The sequence below is a fragment of the Chaetodon auriga genome, chromosome 5, assembly GCF_051107435.1.
Source record: "Chaetodon auriga isolate fChaAug3 chromosome 5, fChaAug3.hap1, whole genome shotgun sequence".
NCBI classification, from domain to species: domain Eukaryota; kingdom Metazoa; phylum Chordata; class Actinopteri; order Chaetodontiformes; family Chaetodontidae; genus Chaetodon; species Chaetodon auriga.
In genome coordinates this window covers 22,629,270-22,647,758 of record NC_135078.1, presented here as the reverse complement: position 1 = coordinate 22,647,758, position 18,489 = coordinate 22,629,270, and the positions used below count along the sequence as shown (strand labels likewise).

Below are 18,489 nucleotides of genomic sequence, written 5' to 3'. Positions count from 1 at the left end.
CACTGAAAAATACACAGCGGAGAGTAAAGAGACATCACAGCACATCCACCGTAGCTCTCCTCCTTCCCTCTGAGACTCACTATTAATCTCTGGCTCTCTCTTTCTGCATTGTCACCCAGCTTTCAATAATAATAACCGCACTGTTAATATTAAAGCTCAATGAGAGAGAAGACGGGATGGCTGCAGGCTGGCAGATGGAGACGGAGAAACCAGCTGCAAGGCAAATAACTCAGTCCTTCACCCACCGTACAGCGTGGCCATCATTGCTTTGCTGCATCAGCATGGAGACTAATGGGCTACTAGGACGGGGGTACAGCCACTGATGGGACACCAGGGATGGAAACGGTTCTGGAGCCAGAGTGGGTGGGAACCAGGGAAGGAGAGGGGCTCTGTGGCTTGTGGTGAGCATGTGATGGTGCCGTTGGGATTAGTTACCGCCATGTGTGTTTTCCCATTTATTTCATCCGAAACCTGCCACATTATGGGCCCGAACACAGGCTACATAAACAGAGGGATTGAAGCTAAACAGAAGGCTAAAACGACGGTGGAGGTTATGTGATAGATGTGGAGAGGCATTCAGATGTTGGCTCAATTAAAAAGCAGCACATTAGGCCAATGAGAATGGAAAAAAAGCTTTGGCACCTTTACAGTATGAGCCACTGGGCTGCACAGGGGTTTGACACATTACCAAGTATGTATATTATATACACACATGAAGCACATACATACTTTTATAGGTTGGTGGACATGGAAGAAATTCAATATTTCACTCTAAATCAAGTTTAAATGAGGAGATTAGTTTCAAACTAAATCTGCCTGAATTGGGTGTGCGAAAATTAAGCACACACACACACACACACACACACACACACACACACACACAAAGAAATCCAACATCTTTTTCTGCAGACAGATCAGATTTTTCAGGGAAAACATCATCAAAGATCCTCTGTCTACTTAATTCAGACCATGATTCAGCATGCAGCCGACACTTACTGACAAATCAGAGCAGATTTGCTGTTTGTTTGCTGGCTTGTGTTCTCAGGTTAAAGTGATACAACCTGAACTGACCCTGTAAGCATCAGGTCACCGCCCTGAGGAGTTGGTATGCTGGACGTATCACAGAGCAGAACACGGACGGAAGCCGTGCTGCCAAATAATACAGGAAGACATCGCATTGCAAATGGCATAATTTAACAATGAAGACTTTGAACATTTGAGACTCAGAACCTTGTGGATTTTCAGGTTCCACTGGCACTGACATTTGCTGCTCCCGGGCCAAACCCCTCAGGTTTGCCTTTCCTGGGAGTCCCTCCTAAGAGTGGAAGCACGTTAAGATTCACAGCAGGCTACATGGAAGAGCACTGACAGCCCTCACCACAAAGTCACTCCCAAGGTTATGCATGCCCCAATGGAGGCTGATCTTTTTGAGGATATAATGCCTACTGATGTATTACCAGCAAACATGTTCCATGCTGCAGGCTAAAAATGGATCTGGGGCTCGGCGATGGACAGAGGGGTAGCAGAGACAGCTGGGACAGGGGCTGGGGGTGTATGGCTACGTTTGAGGTTGGGCTTGCAAGCTGCAGCCAAAATTGCCATAAGCCTTAGGCTATGCTTGCAGCCACACTTGAAGCAAGAAAATATTTTCTGCCCCCACCCATATGGTAAGAGGATTATGGAAGCCTTTGGGAATAGTATCCAACAGGATAGTAAATAAAACCACACCAAACGTGCTGGTAAATACTGCTGAAACACCAAAAAAATTTGAATTAATGGGGGGTGTGGGGTCGAGCTGAAGTGGTCACTGTGGCATGTTGTCCAAATCAAAATGACCCCAACAAAGTATCAGCCTTGGGATTCAATTTAACCTCAAATGTTAACAACATCGTAAGTCTGAGGTGCATGCTAAATGCACTTGACTGTAACATATTGAATAATATGGCTCAATTATTTCTCTTTTGAGCACAGCTTGAGACAATGACTGTGAAAAAACAGGATAAAGCGCACACCACATCAGTCAAATACTCTGCATCCCCCCATAACCAAAGACATTAAAAGCATGGCAATGTGTTGTCACTTTTCATTACACAGCTGGCTGTACATGGAGGGATATGGCGCAGTGATGACTTTGAGGGATGGTGTCATGTTCTGAGTAAATCACTGTATCATTCTCACAGGAGCTGCGGAGGTCCGAAGCGCTGCTGCCTACAGTTAGCTAAGAGGATTTTAACCAACAATGGTGCTCCTGCCACTGTGCTGGATGATGCTACAAATAGAGTAGAGATGACCAGCCGGAGCCCAAAATAATGACTTGGGCGTGTTCCTCAATTACATTTCAGAATGAGGTCAACATTATAATTTCCCTTCATGTTTGGGAAGTAAAAACCAGAACAGGATGCTGGATTGTGGTGCTTGTGGAAATGTGGATGCCTCTTCAGGTCTCAGCTGAAGGAGAAAGGCATGCGTAAAATACCAAGAGAGTCTCTGAAGGAAATTCCAATGAGTGTATTCACTGCCAGGCCTTGAAAACACTGTTCAGTACCTCTTAATATCTTTTAGATTTTTGTAATTTCTAGATAGTTTTGTCACCATGAAAGTACACAGTAAGCTGCTTGCAGCAACTTTTGCTGAAAGAAACAAGTTGAGGGTTGTGACTAATGGATGAAGTGTTTCTGTCTGGCATATCAAGGCTGTGTCATACATTACAGCCTTTTAACATGCAGACAAAAATAATATAGTTGAAAACCACAATTGAAGAGACGCACTAAAGGGCAAAAGCAGAACATCCTTCATGATGCTTTCTTGAGCAGATGTGCTATAATCATAATACAGTGAATCTATAGAATAATGTAATTACTCGGCTGTTCCCCGACACAGGGCTGAAAATTATAAATGACAAATGAGACTCCGTGTCTCAACACATTTTTCTAGTTTAGTGTTCTAGTGTGAAGAAAAAAAATCTGTGAATTACAGCAGCATAATTTCAGTCACGATCAATCACAGCGAAAGAAAACCACACTGAAAAAGTTCGTACTGAGTCTGTGCAACATCCCACGATGATATATGGATGATGGATCATAATATGCAGGATTACTCTCATAGAGACTTCTATTCCAATGATAGTAGGCTCGCATGCAAAGTGCCTTAAATGAGTCGTATGAGTTGTACAATTTATAATAGTGTATGTTATGATCTGTGGGGGGAAGCAGTGAGCTGAGGCAGACTCTCGATCCTGCTGGGGTCTGCAGGAGTAGTGAAGGGGTGGAGCTGGGCGTCTGGGTTTAAGGTATAAAAATCCTCAGCCGCAGACACAGACATCTCGTACAGTCTGACTGTCAGACAGGAAGGAGGGAGATAAAGAAAGGACAGGGTGGATGGATGGATGGGTGCATCCTGAGCGGGTGGTCTGCCAACAGAATCCCACAGCCGCTTTCCTCCTGCTGACCCCGACTCCCAGTCCAGACTGCCGCAAACTGTCCGCACACACGACATCTGATTCCTCCTCACGCTTAAACCAACAGTGTTCGCTCTCAACTCGACTTGTTTTTTGCGGTCCATGATCGCCTCTCCGTTTAGGAGCAGATCACATTTCATGCTGAATGAGCAGATGTGCTGAAAAAAGGGCACAGTTGCTTAATGCTAAAGAATGCCACAGCTCTTTTGTTTCATTTAATAGCTGCACAGTGAGTGGAATAATAACTGCGGAGCGTGAGCTAAACTTTAGTGTAAGCACAAAGACGAGGAGAGAGTGCTTTGCAGGGCCTCTAGTCCGGTTTCTGGCATGGTCCTGTGTCGGGAGATTGAAGGGGGCCGTTCAGGGGGAGGCAGGGAGCATCTGCTGCTTTTCTAACAAACAGAAATTTGGGGCCAGGCTGCAAAGATCAGCTAGCTAGCAAAGATCTCTGCAGGAGAGTAACATAAGACTGGTATCCTAAAAATCCCACCACCACTTCACCTCTTCCTCGACTCCTTTTCCCATCTTCCCATCTCTCCGTCTGCAGGCCTGCTAATATTCACTCAAGGCATTCACCCGGTCACGAGCTGAAGAAGTCACCAATCCCAGACAAGTGCACTTTTTATGTATTTGCTGGGCTCTTTGCCTGTCTTCCTCCTTACAGCTTTCTTTCATTCATCCTGTCTGGACCATTAGGCTTGCTAAATTCCTATGTAAATTCAGCACTCTGCCGCTCGCCTTCCTGGTCAGACTAATAATATACCTACAATCAGTGCTGTTTCCGAAGGCTTATAGGCACAAAACTGAATCATCTCAATGCCTCAGTGCCTCAGGCCAGTCTGGTCCCTGTCTGTAGTTTGTTCCTTCTGTGAGCAGCCTGAAATCAGATCTCAGACGGTGCCAGATTTATGCTCATGCAAACATTGTTATTGTTATAATAATGATGCACAAGCTGTACAATCATGCCATGATAACGATATCTATCTTGTCTACTCATCATTTGATCATTTTTTTCTATTTGCATCTCATTCATTTAAAAGCCTGTGCTCATACTTTCATGATTAGATGCTGAAGAGCTCTCAATCTCAGGGTCAGTGTCACAACACTTCAACACAACTGGCAACAAACACGTATTAAAAACACAAATCATGATGCCGAGTCTCCTCATGTGACATTGTTGCTGTCAGACATTTTACAAAACCTGGTAATCAGATGTCTGGACAAAGCAGATTTTCCACAACTGATTTTCTGGAATGTGGATTCCAGCGCTCGCTCTTACATGACCCTTAAATGGAAAAAGCTGTAAGTGAGAAAGGGCTTAAGCGTAAAAGGTCTGAAACTCATTCAGCACAGGAGTTATATCCTGTTGTTTTTAGATACAGCTGATGAGATTTGAATCCAGCGCTTCCCAGTGCACATTTTCTGATTCTGTGTTGTTCTGTGAACTCTTCTTCCTGTTGTTTTCCTCTTTCTGTTGCTTTGTTTTTGTGAGCATCAGCAGAAAGTATTCCCCGGGGATGCTGGATGAAAAGAACGGAGGGGAAAAAAAGCTTAATTAGGACTGTTACTTTCAGCTCTTCTAACTAATGGAGCCGACATTTCAAGTGACTTCTTTGAGACATATGGTCAAACGGGGAGGTGTGAACTGAGCACTGCGCACAACAAAGACCGGGCGAAAACACGAATGCTATCAAAGAAACTTATTCAAAGTCTCTTTGAAGTGAAAAGCAAGGGGAAATAATACAATTTAGATTCTGTTTCATGAATACCAGAAATGTGAAGTACATGGGAACCCACCATTTTAGTCCTCTCTCAGATATTAAATATTGCTGACTAGGGGGTAAGTTAGCCAATTAATGAATAATAAATGGGCTGGAATGCAACATTTTCATATCCTTTATAGGTCAGAGTGTGCTGAGCCAGGGCTGCCGGTACCGCTGGGCATCATGGTTGGATATTAAAGCATGGCGATCTCTATACAACTGTACCTCAGAGCCATGTCAGCGGCTGCTCCACCCACACTACACGCAACATTAACGACAGGCTGAGAGGGCATAATAAAAGTTTGCTCTTTCTTGCTTCTGCAACTTCTTCTTCTCATCTCTCATGAAGTGTTTTTGGCTTTTATCGCTGCTCGTTAATCTTCGCTCGATCATCCTTCCCCACTTTGTGTGGCATCTTCTGAAGTCTGAAACAACACCCTGTTAGTTTTGGCCCCTATCTTCTCGTGCGAAGCAGGTTTGCGGGCGCTGATGACGGAACAACAACGCACACCCCGCTGCCACAAACAAAAAGAACAACAACAACAACAATGGGGCAATTACAGACTGATGCTTCACAACCTGCACTTCATTCTCTGTTATCTTCATTATTCAGCTCCTCTTGAATCAGCTATTAAAGGTAATTAAGCGATTCATCAAGTCAGTTTCAATTACTGGGAGCTTGACAGCTGCAGATTACAATCAGTAGGGGTGAGGAGAGAGACGGAGAGGGTGAGAGAGGGAGGCATCAAAAACAGGAGAAAGGAGGAGAAGAAGAAAAGAGAGGAGTACCGACAGACCAGGCAGCACCGAGATGGGCAGGAAGCCTCGCCAGGTGTCAAGAGGTACCGTATCCACATGATGCCCCAGCTTGTCCAGGCCGTCTCCATGGAGCAACAGGCTCCATCACCACCACCCACTCATTTAGCTTCTGCTCCGTCTCCAGCTGGAGGTCTTTGACACCACATCAGCTACAATATCATTACTCTGTCACTGAACTGCAGTGTTGCAGCTAATAATGAATAAGCGTGCTCTTGCCATCGTAATGGAAACCGTACGACACGTAGGAATACATTTGCTGCCTGACGTGTTGAGCCGACTCATAATAAAGCTCACATGTACTGTAGCATCATAAAAAAATGCTCTCACTCCTAATTTATGACGACCAGTCATCAGCTCACTTTTAAAATCAGGTGCGTGTTGGTGCTAAGAGCTGTCCAGGACGTGCGGCCATTAGGCCGGTCAAAGGACGGGTTCAATTTATGTTTGGCTGATTAACCTCACTCTCTGCTTGCACACTTTTACGCATTAGGTTCAAGAATAATTCATCTGGGAGGAACTATTATGCCGCTTAGTTGTCCATTAGAGTCAGGTTTACTACGGTCTTGATGGCCATCATAAGTCACCCAACGTAGGTTGTAATTGCTGGACTAAATACAGGAGAATTGGCCATAACGTGCATCTCATGGGGTGTTGAATATCCCAAAGGGACATCTTTATCCCTAAGGTTCCTTTCATCATTATGTTATCAGGCTCCACAAGGTTACCTTTCTAATAATTTCATTTCAGCAGGATGTGGCTGTAAAACACTGGCTTGTAAAGGGAACAATAATTACATTCTAAGTTTCAATCAAAAGACCTGATCGTATATTTAATTTCTTCCATCTCGTTTTTATTTATCTTCACACCACTTTTCATTTCAAGATGTGATTAAGTCCAAGCCAGTGTGAAGGTGAGAGCAGTGCAGATTAATGTGAAGAGATTTCCCATGAAAAATTATACATATTTATGGGGTTTATTTATACTCTGACAGTGTACTTTATATGTTGGCATTCTATCACCACAGAACTTCCTGGACCCACAAATTACTGTTGGCTCTAATGTGCACCATCTTTTTGCAGAAGTCCTGCACTCCACTGCTTAATGCTGAGATAATCTACTGTGTACAATTTACTGTGGAGCATAATGCAACTCTTAAATATTGCATCGAAAAACAACTTTACATAAAATAATGATAATACACTAATATGTTGCTGGCCTTTGCCTGAAAGTAACAAAAATAGGTCTTACTAAGCATAAATATAATTGAAAACAACAATAAGTAAACAGCTCATTTAAATGAAGACAAACAAAGGGATGTAGCCGGCAGCACAGTGGAACCAAGAGCAGGAAATGGAAGCTCGAATACTGAATCCCCAAAACAATAACAGGTCAGCCAGGACACCTTTCACACTCATTTTCAGTGGGCTTCACCAGCAGCTAAAGAAGCTCTCATAAATCCCCATGTTGAAGCAAACAATCAGTAAACACTTACCCAATTCCAGTCAGATTACTTACTGACATCTCTTCTGAATATATAATGGAAGTGTAAGGAAATACAGACTTTGATTGTGAAAATTAATATTCGACTGTGGAAAGAAAAGCTGCACTCACTGGATGATGGGAAACACGGTCTCCATTTGTCACTGGAGCCAAAAACATGGGAAAACAGGGTCCAGCGTCAGATAATATGGGACCAGAAGTTCTCCCATTTGTCCGGGACATTGAAATCTTCCAGGACTCGTGGACCAGCACCAACTGGAAACTCACTTTCATCGATTGATGATGAAATGTGGGTCAAGCTGATCTGAGCGAATAATTCAACAAGACGGTATAGGTTTAACGTTTGATGTGTATTTTTAGAAGAAATAATCAAACGTCTCTTGTAATGTGCGAAGACGTAGATTTATTGTACGGTATGTGCTGCTGGACACTAACCTTTACACTGTCCTCAAATGAAAGGCCCACAGAGGACTGTCAAAGAAGACGTACCCTCACTGGGCACTGTACGCACTGTGAGCGGATCTGAGGTGATGAGATGATACCCAGATCCTTGTAAAAGGAATTGCAGTATTTTGGGGGATCCCACTAATCAATTCAAGGGATCACACTAATACCAAAGTCAGTCAAGCGTCCCTGGGAGATTCAGTCCAGTGATTAGTGCTCATGCTCATCATCACAGTCCTCAACTAGCACACTGAGGCTGTGCTCAGACCAGCAGTCGAGGGCTCCAGCGGAAAAAAACGCTGTCTGAAAAAGTTGGCTCAACTTTTGCCACAAGACAACACATCCAGCAAGGTCCAACAGGCGTCCAGTTAATGTTCTGGTCATTCTCACAAAGGATAAAATGATTGTTGCAATAATAACTTTCTGGAGTTGTAAAATGACATCTCATAGCATCATAAAGCCCCGTGCAGTGTCTCAGTGTCTGAAAACTTATGGATTTCATCATCTCACTGGCAACTGACGCACCCACAGGACTGAACACAGTCGGATTTTTGGTCCCGCCGACCAAACTCATTGTATGATAATCCAAAAACACTACTGTTTACGACGACTACTACTAATACTCTCTAAAATAGAATGTATTTGCAACATATTTTGGATTACAATTTTGAATTTATCTTGTAAACTATGACTGCTTATGATTTCCTCAACTTTGAGATAGTGACACATATTATTCAGTAAAACTGTACATTAAATGGTCTACCAGGAAAATATGGAAGACTCTGGTGTTCATGTCATCGTTGCGTCACAGCTAAATTATCTTTGCATACATACCCAGATTGGAGGAGGCCCTTCCCTCTGCTGCCCTGTCCTTCAAACCCTCCGCTATGGACAGCTGCTGTTCGTGGTACTGCTTGGCCCTCTCCAAGTCCTGCATGCAGCGAGCAGCATGACCCAGTCCTGCGTAGGCTCTCATCTCAATGGACTTTTCCTCCAGCTCTTGGGCGAGCTCCAAAACGTGAGTGTGGTAGGACATGGCCTTGTCAAAATTACGGTGGTAGTGGTAGGCACTGCCCAGGTTACTATAGGCGCGAGCTTCCTCTCGTTTATTTTCCAGAGCCTTGGCGATGCCCAGATGCTGCTCATGGCACTGGACGGCATTTTCAAAGTCTCCCATGGCGATGTAGACGGCCCCCATGTTTCCCAGCTCGCGGGCCTCGGACAGCTGATCCTTGGACTGCTTGGCCAGCAGGACACACTGCTTGTGGCTTGCTAGGGCGTTTGGATAGTCTCCTATGGCTGTATATACATGGCCCAAGCTGCTCAGCGCCATCGAAGCAGCCTGTGGAGAAAGAGACAGACAGAAAGATAGACAGCAAGTAAGGAAAACAGCAAGGTAATAAACTGTAGGCAGATGAAAAGAAACTCAAACAGCCCCATTAATTATACCCACACTCTATCAACTGTGAGTAATTTTGTTGCCTTTGCATCACAGATTCCTCGCTCATACTTAAACGTCCCTTTAGCCTGAAGTACTGTACATGCAATGAAAAAAAAAAAAAAAAAAGAAGGAAAAAGATCTAAATTCCCAAACCTCTGAGGAGACTTGGAGCTCAGAGACCAAACAACAAACAAAACCTGATTTGATTTCATCTCTGCTAAGTAACGAGGGGGGTAAAGTGTGATGCAGATCAGCACAGCGGCAGGCTTGTTTTAAAGCCGTCAGTTTGCCCACTGCAATCACGCTTCATGGCGTGCCACCACCAACGGAACAAAGACACTGCTAATCAGAGGGGGAGGAGTGGGGGCTTTAGCTTCACACCAGAGCCATGGGGGGCAACTGGCTGGCTGGCTGACTGCTGGCAAGACCTCTCCGGCTAAAAAGAGTGAACAATATTCTGCATGTTCTCTCCCACTCCATCATCCATTTTCTCCAGCAGTTTCCACCTGTGACCATACACCCGACGCGAGTGCAGAAGGAAGAGGTTCAGCAGTAAAATGGAGAGATTTCTCCAAATGCAGTTTTGACCTCCTATGTGACACCTTCACTGCAGGCTTATTAACTGTTTATACAGAGGGTAAACAGCTGGGAATTGGGGTCAGCTGTCTTTGTGTGAACAGATGTTCAATTAATCATGCAGGGCCAGCTAATAAAGCATCTCCTTCCTGAGGTCCCACTCCGCATCCTCCAGCCAGGATGGGGGCTGGACGCAGGCCAGCAGAGAGGACAGACACCCTGACAGTGAAGACCTAGCTTGGAGCATCAGCAACAGGGATGACCTCGGCCATCTTTGGGGGGCATTTAGAGCCAAAAGTCAAAAGTCAGTAAAGAAGGATGAACTATTCACTGTAGCTCCCTGCGTAAGAAGTTTGTGTAAGCAGTTTTCGTAGCCATATGTTACAAAACTGGCCACTGATGCACAGATGCATGATGCTTTAGAGGAGAAATGAGTGCCACCTTTTCAATTAAAATGTATTATTCCACAAATACATCAAGATGTCATTTAACGAACTGTGCCTGCAGAGAGCGCAAGATATTTTTACTGTAGCGCCACATAATGAAGCTATTGAACCCTCTGAATAAATGAAGAGCAAAGCACATTGTTGAGAAAAAAATCAATACAAGAGAAGACTTCTGAAGACGCCCATAAAGACACTTTCCTTTGAATCTTTCATACGTTCTTTTTCTAAACACACACATACACCCCACCTACCTATCTTTCCTTCATTTCACATAGTTGCTGATGCCTGGAACCAATTACCTGCTGACATAAGGACTTCCAGCAGTTTGCTCAAGTTTAAAGACTCGACAAGGCATTATACAGGCCCAGGGAGGCAATTACCCTCCGTCACAACTGTTGCTGTTTCATGTTCCCAGATAGCCTATCTAGGGCTGCTCAATTACATGTGCCTTTTGAAGCTTCGCTCCATCTCTCCGACTCAAACTTCCACTTTTCTGAGGCGAAAACACAGAGGATTCCTCATCTCTGTCTGTCTTCAACGGAGTGCAGTGGGAGACATGGGGAGAGAAAGCGAGACGGGGGAGAGTGCAATCTTTCTCCAGTTGAGATGAGTTGCTCTTGTGATCAGTGTCCCTCTAAAGTGAGACTGCAACGCTGCATTTTCTCCTCAGATGGAAGCCAAGATAGGCAGATAATGAGGAGCCAGCCTTGCCAGCCACAGAGGATGCACTGTGTTTGGCTCAGGGACAGACACTGGGACCATATCTCCCTCACTTCTGACTGCAGCCCTCTTCCACCACTGCTCATTTCAACTCCCCACCGGTATCGCAAAATAACATTCCGTCTGGGAGAGAAATAATTGCCCGAAATACATAATTTCTGCCAAATTGACTTCGTTCTAATTTGATTCCATTTCTTTTCTGCACTTATCTTCCCTCCCTCCCTGTTCTTACTCTCTCTCCCCCACTCCTCTCCAACCGTCTGCAGAGTCAGATCTGATTGTGTTTACAGAGTCCAGCCCTTCTCCGGATGTGTGCTGATTTCATTAATCCTAACGCCATGCTTTATAAACTGTTGATAAACCGCTGGCTCTTATCAGCAAACACATTTTGCACCAAGGGTCTCCTAATGAAAGGTAAACTAGTTCTGCCTGGGAGAGGAGGTAAGAGGAGAAGGGAGGCAGCAGGGGAGGGCCGGGATGACATGTTAATCAGAAATGCTTTGCTCCAACAACATTATTCCATTTCCTTCCTCTGACAAGGACAGTGGTCGCGGATTCCTTGCTGATTCTCCTCTGTCAGCCTCCTTGACTAAGTATCTTTATATTCTGCAGCACATTAGAGAAATGGCTGCTTTCATAGCACATGCTGAGGTAATGTATTGTACTTAACATAATTAGCCCCTTATGTCATGCAGCAGAGCAGCTTTCGATGGCTGGGCTCGATGCTGTTGAAGATCTGTGACTCTGCGCCCCTGGTGCGTTTTATTTCTTAACCTAGAACAGCCGAGTCCAGCCCACCACTTCGCTGCCGCGTTGAGCTGTGTGGTTATGCCTCGCCTCGCAGATGTGTGAACATGCCTTTGAAAATCGAAAACCTCGTTTCACTTTGGACCCACGAGCTCCGATGTACTCAAAACAACCAAGGCTATCATCACAGACCGGGAGAGTTTATGGGACGAGCCTGCTTGTCATGGAGATGCAAATGGCTGGATTAGGGCCTACCAGGCCTCATCCAAGAGACTACCAGGACTACGCTCATAAACACAGGTGTGGAATCTCCTCCTGGGAGGACAGAAGTAGAGACACTGGCCTGATGTCAAGCACCTTCATGAAACATTATTTACCTGTTGCTTCCTATACTTCATTAGCGTGACGTGTCTCAACTCACATGGCTTTACTGATTCTACCTGAACAGACACCACCAAGGTAGAACATGGTGAAACCCAATGTTAGATTATTCTGTAATACATGCAAGCACACAGAGTCCCTGAAGGTCACACAGAGAGCGAGATGAAATCATTGCAGAGAGCCCAGAATATATTTCTGATACATAAACAGAGCGTGAGAAAGGAAGAAGGAGACAGCAGAAATGAGCATGAGAGCGAGAGAGAGAGGCAGGCTTGGGAGGCGTGAGGTGTTAAAGAGCCACAGTTTGCCCTCTGTCCAAACGGCATGTCCTGCAGGAGGGCAGGGCAGCCGCTACTTCGCTGAAGTGCTGCTAATGGGATTACATGGGAGCGGAGAGGAGTCACTCTCTCTTGACAAGAGGGGATGGAGAACAGGCTTGATTCCATTACCACAGAGGTGGGAACAAACCCGTCTTTCACTGCACCAGTACAGATGTTTGAGTGTTCGTCTGGAAAAAACACTGCTAACTGCATTCACGGGAATAAAGATATGCATGAGGTTACGTTTCTTTGAAATACGTTAATTACCATAGTTAAGAAAGGAGTCACATTACATTTGCCAATACTATGCAACTATATGCGGTTTTACAAAGCACGACAAATAAACAGTATTAAAATGTGTAAGGCTTTTATTCATTATTCTGTTTTTCATTAATTGTTGAATCAATAAAGTGTCAGAAAACAGTGAAAAAATGTCCATTAGAATATATCACCTTGTGCTTTGGGAAGCTCCAACGGGCATTTAATTTACAACTTAATTTACAGTCGAACTAATAGAGAGAAAAGCAGCAAATCTTCATTTTAAGAAGCTGGAACGAGCAAATGTTTGCCAATAATTGACGAAAACAATTAATCACTTGATCGGTTACCCAAATTGTTTTCTGGAGACTGACCATTTTATTAATCAACTGTTTCAGCAGTGAACTGATCAAAGAAAAGGTAAAATATTTGTGCGTCCAGCAGCTACAGACAGTAAGCAGTGAGGGCACACTGCTGTTTAATACCAGGGATGAACATCAGAGGAACACACAAGCCTCTGTGATACCGATCACTTCAAAAAGATGACTCATGTGACTGAAAACACACACACACACACACGCACACACACACACACGCACACACACACACACACACACACACACACACACACACACACAAACAGCTGTCTAATTAAAAGGCAGTGCAGAGGGAAGGTGAGGAAGACCATGCACCAGTGTTTCCCTTAACGAGCTGGGCTCAGGCAGCAACAGGAGCTGGCTGGCAGAGAACAGAACTGCACACTGGAGGGAGCGGGGCGTGGGGGAGTGCAGGGCGGGAGGAGGTGGGGGGCAGATAAAAGCCTACGAGAGAGATTGTGTTTGAAGGATGAGAGAAGAGAACGCCGGAGACATCCCCAGGGCGAGGATGTCTTTAGATCTGAATACACCTGCAGAGATGCATTTTGACAAAAAAAGGAAACATCTCAACTGTAATAAACCCAGAGATGGAACAGACCAGGCAGAGAGGCTCTCAAAGACGCCTCAGAGATGCTTTCTGGAGGTGCATGTTCTTGTTTGTGCGAGCATGTGCAAAAAAAAAAAACATGTATGTGCATGTGTGCATAAATGAGAGAACCGGGGGAGTACAGGGGAGGCATGCTGGTGATGTCAGTGCAGAGGCTGGGGGCGGGGAGGGAGCCGGTTTTATGGGTGTATACTCCATTCTCTCTCCTCGCTCGGTGTTTGCACACAGATATGGATCCTGTGGGAGCCACCATTAGATCAGCCAAATGACTGCCTCTCTGCCATATCAAAACCTTCTGCTTTTTTAAGCAGGCAAATGCGGTGCTCTGCCAAGCGAGGGCAGGTACAGCTGTGCCTGACTGCGCGCTTTCGTAAACACACACTCATATGCACACACACGCACGCACACGCACGCACACACGCGCACACAGAAAGATTCAGCAGTCCACTGCGGCTGATAAGCCCAACACAGGCCAAGCTGAATTCAACTTTGGTTTCTCTGGAGCCAAATTACGGACCCCTTTCTCTTTACCTTTCCAAGTTCTGAAATATATTCATGAAAGTCCCAACCTTGTTGTTTCCAGAATCACAAATACAAAACACTCCGTGCACTCAAGTATATTATTTTGGCTCTGGTTATTTGTTTCAGAAGAAAACAAACACAGACATCATTTGTCTCATCAATCATCACAGCTAATCTGATCTATTAACAGTGCTGAGATACCAGTGGAGCCACTTGTTTCTCTACGACCTGTGTGACCTCCAGCGTGGAGATAAATGACGCCAGACGGCCTGTAGGCTTGATAATTCCTTTAGCCTTCACAGGACACGTTCACAAAGGATTGATTGTCACTAAAGGTCAAGCTACGGCTAAGGGCACTCATAACAGCGACTACACTGTCTGCTCGACTGTACGCTGCTCAAACGGTCACATGCTCACACATCCAAACATACTGCAGACTCAGAAACAAGCGTACAGACACACTAACACCCATGCAGCATTACATGAAGTGAGCTAAAGATATAGACAAGCTGAAGCAGTCTGTGCAGTGGTGCCAGGCAAATGGCGGATCGTTTGTGGTTACCCCAGAGACCCAGTATACATTCTCTCACACATCCTTGCACAGAGACACAAAATAATACACAAATAAACCAAATACATCCCAGAGCTTTGTGGTTTCTGTGTGTGTGTGTGTGTGTGTGTGTGGCCACATTTTTGCATATGCATGTATTTGTGCATTTACACTAGGGCATCTACGTTCTAGTACTGTATGTGCCTGTGTGTTTGTCTGAGGCTACACTGTGCAAGTTGGTAGCGAGCAGGCAGCCAAGAGGAAGAAACACAAGAGGCACCGAATAAAATTGGATCTGACAGTCTCCATTGGTGTTGGTGGAAAATTTGACTGTTCCCTTCAAGTGGTGTGGGGGTTTGATATTTCAAGCTCCCTCTCTCTGACAATACGCTAGACAAAACAAGGTTTACAGAAATCGGCAAATGTTAAGTGAGGAAAAAGGGAGGGAGGGCGGCACTGTAACCGAGCAGGAGCCCGGCTCCACCTTTCCAGCCCCCGCAACCCCTCCCTCAGCCCAGCGCCTGTCCCCTGTGACAGGATGTCAGCATTGTTCAAATGCAAAAACAGCCCTCCTGCCTTCTGATATAAACACATGAATCTTAAATCTGGTTGAGGAGGAAATTGAAGAAGTGGCACACCGGGGAAGCGGGGCACTGTGAATGAATCTTAATGTACTCTAAATCAGAGCAAAGCCTTGAAGGGCTGCACAGGGCTGCTGTTTATTTCTGTACTAAAGTCAAATCTCCACGGGCATAGCTGTGCAATGCCTGCTGGTGCAGGGAATCAATTCTTGAGAGACCTTGTGGTGACAGAAGGGGAAATCACAGTGGTGTTTGAAAGACATTCCAGGAGGGGTTTGAGGTAAACATCAAGGTTCGCCACTTTGCAAGGCCTCAAGCAAGGGACAAAGCACAGAGAGACGTACAACGCTGAGAAGAGTGGATAACTCCTTCTTTTAACACTAATAGAGATTAGGAGCAGTTAAAGCGACGCCGCTGAATGTGATCAGAAATGACTGTACTGATCCAAAAAATCCAGAAAACCAGAAACAAATAGAGCGATCCAAAGTTTCCACAGGTGAGATAAGCCACGCACCAAGACTCTCGAGTTAGATTAAAAGGGATGCTGCATCTGATAATACAACGTCATTTTCAAAGTCTATCCATTATAAGCTAATTTGCTGGTGTTATGGCTTCCCGCTGGGTCTGAGGACACGGTGCCAAATATAGCATGGCTTGCAGGCCCCTACTCGCATCTGAGAGCATTCAGCAGGAAGCCAGGCAGTCAATCCAAGGACGCAGGACTCCAGGGTTATTCAAGGGCGTTTTGGAGGCCCGGGGATGGGAGGTGCTGTCCCTGTCAGCCCACACAGCTGGACAAATCAGGCCTGACATATCGGACTACATGGTCCAATCCCTTTTCAGTGGTACACAAAAAATTTCATTAGCTAGGTGGCAGAGGAGAGGAGAGGAGAGGAGAGAAGAGGAGAGAAGAGGAGAGGAGAGATAAGAGAACACAGGTTAAGGACTGAGGACCCAGATCAATATGAGCTGGCCGGAGCTGTTGCCTGGAGCAGCCTGACACAATGAAAGAAATGAAGAGTGACAACCAAATGTCCAGACCCTCAGCACCTCGCCCTACTCTTTGAGAGGGGAGACAGAGCTTTTGTGCCGCTCTCCTCTAATCCGTCTGTAGCAGCAGGTAACTCACGCCTAATGGGTTTAGACCAAATCAGATTTCTGTGAAATAGAAGGATGCATGGCTGCTTTCAATTGCTTTGTTTTAAAAGCGCGTTTTCTTTTGTGATATGTTGAGGTGAGCTTCACAAAATGACTGCAGACCTAAAGTAGATCAATGTGGAAAGTAAAGGGAGAGAATTGGGACAGCAGACAAGTTGTAAGTGTTGATAATTTGGCTGAATCTGTATGTTTCATAAACCTCTGGCACCTTCACAGTTCTTCTTTTGATATCTAAGAAAAGTCCAGACCTGCAGGCATCAGTGTGTGCGTGGTTTTGGAGCTGCTGCGCATCTTATCTGAGTCAGACTGAGCTCTTCTCACCTCGGCCATCTCAGTATCAGGCCAACAGCCATGAAACAGAGGTGAGGAGACTGTCCTGGTTCCAGGTTAACATAATAAACAGGTGACTGCCACCAAGGCTCAAGTCTCTTGCTTTAATTATGAATTAGAAACAAACTGGATAAACGAACAGTGTGACCATGTGACCCATGACAGCCTTTGCACCGTACATGAGAGAAGGAAACCCAAATATGCAACATCCAGTTTCTGTCAAAGTTCTTAAAGCTACACAAACAAACTTCTGATAAATCCAGTGTACAAATCAATACAGTAGGGGATTTTTTCGGGAGTTGGTGGTGACTGTGACAGAGCTAAAAGGCTCTGTGAATATTGGACTTACATTTGTCAGGTCGCCAGAAGCACAACTCCAAATGAATAACACGCAACTGCTCCCTAACTCACATGTCAGATGTTAGGTTTTTAGCTTCTTCCTCTGCCCCCATGTGGCCAAAAAAACTTTCATTGTTAATCTGGGAAGCTTGACTTATTAAAGGACAAGTGTGTACGATTTAGTGGCATCTAGCGGTGAGGTTGCAGACTGCGACCAAATGAATACTTGCTTTACTTCCTCCTACGGGGGTGGTTTAAAACGCAAAAACCACAAAATGCGCCCTTTCACTGGGGTTTGAGTCCTGTGCATGTGTAAAACCAGCCTTTTTTTAGACTTAAATGAGTTTTTATTTTCAGGTTTCAGTTGCAGTTGCAGTTTAGACAACAAAACTACTTGGTTAGACTCAGGAAACAATCATGTTTGGGTGCAAATAGCTTTTTTGGCTGTGAACACCGAGGTGCTAGTAGCACACAAAAAACATAACCCCCATCAAACAACCTCTCATCTCTCACCTGTGAGTTAAACAGGGAGCTCAATCATGCCTTACACTGACTCTTGTCATCATGCTCTTAAGGGTTCGGCGAATAAATCTGCAATGACATGCAGCTGAGAGAGCCAAAGGGCCTCATTCTACCTCCAGCCCAGCACACAAACCATTTAAGTCCCTTCCTCCCTCTGTGCTTTTCTTCCCCAAATGTAATTACAAGCCTGGTGAGGGTGGCAACTGTGGCCTGGGCAGCCTGCAGAACACGGCATCAACACCAGCACTCGGCGGCATCAAAAAACCGGGCTTCCCCTCCAAAGCACCTCCACACCTCACTGCACCGTAGACTGTGGCTCCTCCAAGCTGCACCAGACTAACCCCATGCTTTCAGCACCGCTGGATCCTTCGCTTTAGCCCCAGGCGGACAGAACTGGTCTGACTGATAAAGACGAAAAAGAGGATCTCACTACTGGGCTGTATTATTACATCCATGAACATGCACATATGCACACATGTACAAAAACACATGTGTGCACATGCTGCTTCCCACTGTGACAGAGATTTAAGACCATGAGGATGTTAAGCTCCCTTAGTGCAGCATGATGGAAACCAAATCCCAGGAACATTCCTTTCCATGTCCCATACAAGACACATCTGCCTTCTGGCGG

The 18,489-nt window shown here is 45.2% G+C and overlaps 1 protein-coding gene across 5 annotated transcripts in view; it reads right to left on the bottom strand.

The window, feature by feature from the left end:
- LOC143321227 (tetratricopeptide repeat protein 28-like) overlaps nt 1–18,489 on the bottom strand; it is a 158,925-nt gene that overhangs the window by 27,743 nt on the left and 112,693 nt on the right. For 4 of the 5 annotated variants that reach the window (XM_076731437.1, XM_076731438.1, XM_076731440.1 and 1 more), the window contains one exon: nt 8,818–9,325. In XM_076731437.1, coding sequence (XP_076587552.1) covers nt 8,818–9,325 — 508 coding nt within the window. Of the gene's footprint in view, nt 1–8,817; nt 9,326–9,436; nt 9,517–18,489 lie in introns of those variants that run through there. The other variant, XM_076731441.1, reaches the window with a different exon arrangement.